The 7,657-nt window shown below is 49.7% G+C and overlaps 1 protein-coding gene across 1 annotated transcript; it reads left to right on the top strand.

The window, feature by feature from the left end:
• The first annotated feature begins 3,710 nt into the window (after window positions 1–3,710).
• Window positions 3,711–6,978, top strand: LOC143350678 (uncharacterized). Its single transcript, XM_076782700.1, has 3 exons — window positions 3,711–4,071; window positions 4,183–6,710; window positions 6,964–6,978. Exons 1-3 carry the CDS (start codon window positions 3,711–3,713, stop codon window positions 6,976–6,978), a joined length of 2,904 nt encoding a protein of 967 aa, XP_076638815.1.
• Window positions 6,979–7,657: the final 679 nt, after the last annotated feature.

Genomic DNA, 7,657 nt, shown 5'->3' with positions numbered 1-7,657 from the left:
GACTGTTTCAGTGTGGTACCGCATTACTACGTGATCCAAACCAGAAAGAGGCCAGGATCTGGCCAACAAGTATGCGAAAAACGCGAAAGTACGAGCCAGATGATTGCAAATACCAGAACTCACTCAGACATAACCAGCGCTATCCTCTAAAATACTAATCTGAACCAGGTTTGATTGACTGTTTCAGTGTGGTACCACATTACTACGTGATCCAAACCAGAAAAAGCCCAGGATCTGGCCAACAAGTATGCGAAAAACGCGAAAGTATGTGCCAGATGATAGCAAATACCAGAACTAACCCAGACATAACCAGCGTTATCCTCTAAAGTACTAAGCGGTACCAGCTTTTATTGACAGTGTGGTACCACATTACTACGTGATCCAAACAAGAAAAAGCCCAGGATCTGGCCAACAAGTATGCGAAAAGTGCGAAGTACGAGGCAGATGAGGGCAAATCCCAGACCTAACTTAGACATAACCGGCGTTATCCTCTAAAATATTAACCGCAACCAGGTTTAATTGACTGTTTCGGTGTGGTACCACAATACTACGTGATCCAAACCGGAAAAAGCCCAGGATCTGGCCAACAACTATGAGAAAAACGCGAAAGCATGAGCCAGATGATTGCAAATACCAGAACTATCCCAGACTTAACCAGCGTTATCCTCTAAAATACTAATCGGAACCAGCTTCTATTGACTGTTTCAGTGTGGTACCAGTTTACTACGTGGTCGAAGCCAGAAGAAGGCCAGGATGTGGCCAACAGGTATGCGAAAAATGCGAAAGTACGAGCCAGATGAGGACAAATGCCAGACCTAACCGAGACATAACCGGAGTTATCCTCTAAAATATTAATCACAACCAGGTTTAATTGACTGTATCGGTGTAGAACCACATTACTACGGGATCCAAACCAGAAAAAACCCAGGATCTGGCAAACAAGTATGCGAAAAACGCGAAAGTATATGCCAGATTATAGCATATACCAGAACTAACCCAGACATAACCAGCGTTATCCTCTAAAATACTAATCGGAACCACCTTCTATTGACCGTTTCAGTGTGGTACCTCATTACTACGTGATCCGAATCAGAAAAAGGCTAGGATCAGGCCATCAAGTAAGCGAAAAACGCGAAAGTATGTGCCAGATGATAGCAAATACCAGAACTAACCCAGACGTAACCAGCGTTATCCTCTAAGATACTTATCGGAACCAGCTTCTGTTGACTGTTTCAGTGTGGTACCACATTACTACGTGATCCAAACCAGAAAAGGGCCAGGGTCTGGCCAACAAGTGTGCGAAAAACGCGAAAGTATGAGCCAGATGATTGCAAGTACCAGAACTAACACAGACATAACCAGCGTTAACCTCTAAAATACTAATCGGAACCAGCTTTTATTGACTGTTTCAGTGTGGTACCACATTACTACGTGATCCAAACCAGAAAAAGCCCAGGATCGGGCCAACAACAATGCGAAAAATGCGAAAGTACGAGCCTGATGAGGGAAAATCCCAGACCTAACCGAGACGTAACCGGCGTTATCCCCTAAAATATTAATCGCAACCAGGTATAATTGACTGTTTCGGTGTGGTACCGCCTTGCTACGATGATCCAAACCAGAAAGAGGCCAGGATCTGGCCAACAAGTATGCGAATAATGCGTGTTTAAATATCGCGTTAATTGACGGATTTGAGAACCGTTTCGAGAAATATTCAAGTTAACGTGAATTATAACTGAGAACCATAAATTCCTCGTACGGCATTGTTTTTCGTGTACGCGACATTCCAGAGACTCTCTGATGCGTAGTTCGGTACACGGAACGATACAGGTTAGAAAAACCATACGCGAGTGTTGGTTGCTCTCAGTCACGTGATCGACCCAATATATTTACTTGGGATCGATCGTCGAAGATCTATAAACAGAGAGGGTAGAGGAATATTGAAATTAAGAAGAGATAGACATTGAAGAGCAGGGATAGCGCCGCGAGGTGGTGATTACCCCTCTCGTGGCCGCGACTGCGGATGTCTGTTCGCTTCTTAGCTGCGAGACTCGAAAGCGAGTCCGCGCAGCGAGCAGATCGACAAACGATTCCGCTCCGCGACGAAACCAAATCTCCGAATATAGGTTCTGAGAACACTCGAACCTTTCGTTGAGAAGTTTAAATTATTGCTCAAAATTAACTAAATCGGTGAGGCATTTTATCAGCCCCGATTATTGACTGTACAATCTCGCCGAATAGCACGTGACGCTCGAGTTACGTGGACGTGTGAGGGAATTGAAAAACTTCGGTTCCCGCTTGGCGAGATTATTAATAAAATTTAAAAGACTGTGGGTTTTCGTCCAACTTTCATGTGACGTTTGTGCTACGCGGTCATGAAAGGGGAATCGAGATAAGAATCGTTTCCCGTGTGTCGAAACTCCAGTCTCAGCAAGGGCTACGGCCCGATCAGTACTGACGACTCCACGGACTGCTGCATTTGACGCGGTCGTGCGAGGCTGGCATTATCACGGACTGCTGCATTTGACGCGGTCGTGAGGCTGACTTTCCAACGTCTCGCTGCAACCAGCGGTCGTCGGAAGTCCAGTTTCGGCCAGTGGCTACGGCCAACTCACTACTGATTTCTCCACGGACTGCTGCATTTGACGCGGTCGTGTGAGGCTGATTATCTTCACGTGACGTTTGAGTTTCGCGGTCGTGTAAGAATTTGTCGTACGGACTGCTGCATTTGACGCGGTCGTGCGACAAGTTGAATTGTCCGCACGGTTTTGTATATCACCCCTAGGGTGGTCTCTGACCGATACCCTACGTGGGCTCACCGTTTCTCAGGTCGGGGCTAAGAAATTCCGGACTTCTTAGCTCAACCTGCTCGAGCAACGCTCCTTGACCGCCAGTGAGTACGTACCCTGTGCGTAGAGCAACGCATAATGAGCACCGTGGTGTATGCTCCTTTAAACGTAAGACGCTACGTGCGCCGTTAAGGGCTACACCACACCGCGTCTTGTACGCAGGGAACGGTGAGAAACTGCGGTTTGGACAGCATTTGGAGCTTTACGACCTCCACCTGTTGTCCTTTCCTGCGGCATTCAACGATCGCTAAAAAGCGGAGAATTGAGAAATTAGATCTCTTCTTCCGCACAGCGATCGAACGGTTCTCGATTTGTGAGAACGTTCATAAATACAGTCCACTTATACATATCTCAGTTCGTCGAGACGTGTCTGTAATCTCCGCTCTTGAGTGCGAACGGCACAGACAGGAGCGTGCGAGATAGAGCGAGACAGGCGACGCGACAAGCGTTAATAGGTATTTAAATCCAGCCTTGTCTTTCCTTGTTACAGAACAACACATCGCGAACTTGGCCAGGAGAAGCCGGCCCAGGTTTTTTCCCCAGACGTCGAACCGACGTCTAGGCGGTTTTTTTTCCGTTTTTTTTTTCTTTTGATTGAAATAAACGTTTAATTTCTTGAGCAAATTCTGGTGCATCAATTTATTCAACACTTTTTCCCAGTGTCCTTTCCCTCGTAATCCGGACCACGTCAGACTAAAGTAACCCCCCCTTAGGGCGGTTAAGGTCTTTATCCAAAGGTCCTTCGAGCCGGATTAAAACGAGGTTAATCGGGCCAGGAAAAAAGGGTGCACATTTTTTCACGTGTGAAGTTAACCACGTAAGAGGTTTTTTCGAGTTGATTGCTCCTCGATAACGCACACTATGGCCGTAGCACAGTTATCCATAGAAGTCGACCTCGACGACGAAATCGAAGACTTGGTCGATCTATGTGGTCAACTAAAACGGCTGGGCGTAAACCTTAAAAAACTAGGACGAGCGAAGTACTCAGAGCGAATGCTTGAGGAAAAACTCGAGCACGCTAAAGAAACTTGGCGCGATATACGCACCAAGTATGCTAACGTGCGGAAACAAATTCCTCCAGCGGAAAGACCGTCCCACGACATCTTTAAGCTGAATTATATGAGGAATGCCGAGGACGATTTCCAGGATTTCCAGGATCTTGTCCTTACTGAACTTGGCCGGCTGAGCGCTGAAACCAAACCAGCAACACCGGAAGTTCAAAGTAACATACCGATCGAGCTCCCGAAGCAACGATTACCCAAGTTCGGAGGGGATCCTCAGGAATGGGAACATTTCGAGGACCTGTTCACCTCCGGGGTCGTACGAAATGCAGGACTGTCAGATGTGCAAAGATTGCATTACCTGAATGCCTGCCTAGAGGGACCAGCTCTAGCGTCCATTGCTTCGATCGAGATCGTCGGCCGTAATTTTCCAGTGGCATGGTCGAAGCTGAAGAACACCTTCGGCCTCCCACGCATGGTCACGGGAAAATTGCTGGATAAGCTCCTGTTCCTAAAACCAATTGATACCGGTGATCTGGCTAGCATGCAGCAGATCACCGTGGGTTGTACACAGGCGCTCGCTGCCCTCGATAAGAAGGGCACGCCCGAACAGCAACGGGACTGGTTACTCGCGCATTGGGCGAAGCAAAAATTCTCGCCTGCGCTTGAGTTAGAGTGGCAGAAAACGCTCAACCTCTCGACCGAATATCCTACGTTTGAGGACGTACGGAGGTTCATCGAGATGCACTCTCGCGCACTGCTTTCCATGGACGAGAAGCGTCGCGAGGCTGCGCTTGCGCCTGCCACGAAACCGAGCGCACGTAGTCATAGTAGGACTCGGGAAACGAGATCTGCCTCGAGACACGTGCGCAGCCATAACACCGTTGTGGAAACCGACACGGCTGCACAGCTGCGGGGTTCAAGGACCAACGCCGTGAGGCAGGTTGGCCCTGCGCAAAAGCAAATGTGCGGGTTCTGTACCGGACCGCACAGCTTACTGCAGTGTAGCCCGTTTTTGGTTCTGCCGGCAAAAACACGTAGCCAATTTGTGCAGGGTCGCCATTGGTGTGTACAATGCCTGGCCTCCACCCACACAGTGCTATGGTGCCAAAGCCCCGAAGTATGCGCGAAGTGCAGTGGCAAGCACCATTTCCTGCTGCATTACGCGCAAAACCGGGAAGACAATAATACGAGGCCGGTTGCAAATAATTCGTACGATAATCGCGAGGAGAGGCGTGCGAACGCTCCTCCACGTAGATGGGCCAGGTCGAAGCCGAAAACGAAAACTCCGGCTTCAAATACTACCGCAAATAATGCCTCGACATCGCACTGTACCGCGCTCGGTACAGGAGCACCGAGGCCGGTGGTATTGGCCACGGCACAAGTACGAGTGTTCGGAAAGAACGGTGCAACGCGAAGCGCGCGTGCACTGCTGGACCAGGGCTCGGAATCGTCTTTCGTGTCCGCCAGCTTAGTCAACGACCTCCAACTAATGCGCAGACGAACTCCAGCCACGGTAACGGGTTTTGGGGGCGGTCAGGCGCAAATTATAAAATACAGCGTCGAGTTGAGTCTCGCTGAGGTAACAGCCATCAAACCGACATGTGGTACAAACGCGTACGTCGTGCCAAAAATCACGACCTACCGTGCACCGTCGGCGAACGCGCTTGATCACAGCGCGTTCAGTGGCTTAACGCTGGCTGACCCGGACCCCAAGGACGATCGGAATATTGAAATTCTAATTGGGGCGGACCTGTATGCACAGGTAATCCGACCGGGATTCCGACGCGGAGGAAAAATGGGTCCCATCGCCCAAGAAACTGTGTTTGGCTGGATCATATCCGGCCCGATAAACGCAGCGGGTGAAAACCAGAAAACCGTACAGACGCTGCATTGCACCGTCCTCGAATCGCTTGATTACGCGATTCGGCGGTTCTGGGAGACCGAGGAAATTCCCTCGACCTCGCTGCGGACCAAGGCGGAGGAGGAGTGTGAATCATTCTTCCGAAAAACCGTCACGCGGGACGCAACGGGACGTTTTGTAGTCCGGTTACCTTTGAATCACCCGAGCCCGGACGAAGCGTTAGGAAGTTCCTTCCACATAGCGCTCTCCGCTCTCACAAGGTTGCATAGGAAACTGGACGGCGACGTGGCCCTCAGAAGGGAATACTCGGAGTTTCTCGCGGAGTATGAGTCCTTAGGTCATATGACTCGAATCGAGCCCATTGACAAAACTAGGCTCTATATCCCGCACAGAGCGGTCATTCGCACCGAAAGTACGACAACCAAACTGCGGGTCGTATTTAACGCGACCAGCAGAACGGTTGGAGGCCGCTCTCTAAACGACATCCTACACGTAGGTCCAAAATTGCAGAACGACATTACCTCGGTTCTAACGAGGTGGCGTCTGCATGAATACGTGTTGGTGGCTGACATTGAGAAGATGTTTCGACAAATTCTAGTTGCCCCACAGGATCGTCGTTTCCAATGCATCTTATGGCGCGTGCCCGAAACCGAACGGCTAGAAGCGTTCGAGTTAAATACCGTTACATACGGAACGGCGTGCGCCCCATACTTATCGATGCGAACCCTTCTCGAACTGAAGGAGCAGGATGGAGATAGATTTCCTCTCGCCGCTCCTATTCTCGAGAAGGATACATACGTCGATGACGTATTCATGGGAGCGCCCGACAAACCCTTGCTGGAAAAAATTCGCACTCAAGTGTGCGAGCTCCTGCAAGGAGGTGGGTTCGAGTTGAGAAAGTGGGCCGGAAACTCGCCACAATTGCTGCGAAACATCCCCCAACACGCTCACTCCCACGCCGTAGACCTCACCTTGTTCGACGATACCGAACTAAAGGTGCTCGGTTTACGATGGATACCGTCTGGAGATTATTTTTATTTTAATCTGCAACGGTTTCAACCATCTGCGTCACCGATGACAAAAAGAAATTTGTTCTCGGAGATTGCCAAGCTGTTCGACCCGCTCGGCTGGTTATCACCAGTCGTAATTCGGGCAAAGATTTTGATGCAGTCCCAATGGCTGGAGAAGATCCAGTGGGACGACCAAATCTCAGCAAATACGCTAAAAACGTGGAACACGTTTTGCATAGACTGGAGCAGCTTGAAGGAATTAAAATTTCCTAGATGGGTCCGATACGGAGCAGACACAGTTTCCGTGGAATTGCACGGATTCTGCGACGCCTCACGCGCAGCCTATTCGGCCGTCACTTATTTACGCGTGATGACGACAAGCAATGACGTTTTTACGACATTGATAATGGCAAAAACGCGAGTGGCTCCGATCAAAACGCAGTCCATCCCCGTTCTGGAATTGAACGGGGCTGTGCTCCTCTCCGAGCTTGTGATGCACGTAAAACGGTCACTTTCCTTGAAAGTGGACCGCGTAATCTGCTGGACAGATTCTACGATTGCACTCGCTTGGTTGAGGAAGCATGCGTCGACCTGGAAGGTTGTGATTGCCAACCGAGTGTCGAAAATCCAGACTTCGCTTCCGAACACTGAATGGCGTCATGTTCCTACGCGCTTCAATCCCGCGGAGTTAAATTCGCGTGGAGTGGAAGCTGCGGAACTCCTTCAGTCGGAACTATGGATCTCTGGACCGAAGTGGCTTCAACAAGCGGAAGAAAATTGGCCGAAAATGCCCGCTTCCATCGAGACCGAAGAGGGTAAACGCGTATCGCATACCCTCGTAGTAACTCCGGAAAAAGAGTGGGATTTCGTATTCCGATTTTCCCAATGGAGTAAACTACTACGTGTAACCGCCTACTGTCTCCGTCTACGGAG

This window comes from Colletes latitarsis, unplaced genomic scaffold, assembly GCF_051014445.1.
Source record: "Colletes latitarsis isolate SP2378_abdomen unplaced genomic scaffold, iyColLati1 scaffold0013, whole genome shotgun sequence".
Lineage (NCBI taxonomy): Eukaryota > Metazoa > Arthropoda > Insecta > Hymenoptera > Colletidae > Colletes > Colletes latitarsis.
The sequence above is the reverse complement of the archived record's forward strand: the minus strand, read 5'-3'. Positions and strand labels throughout refer to the sequence as shown.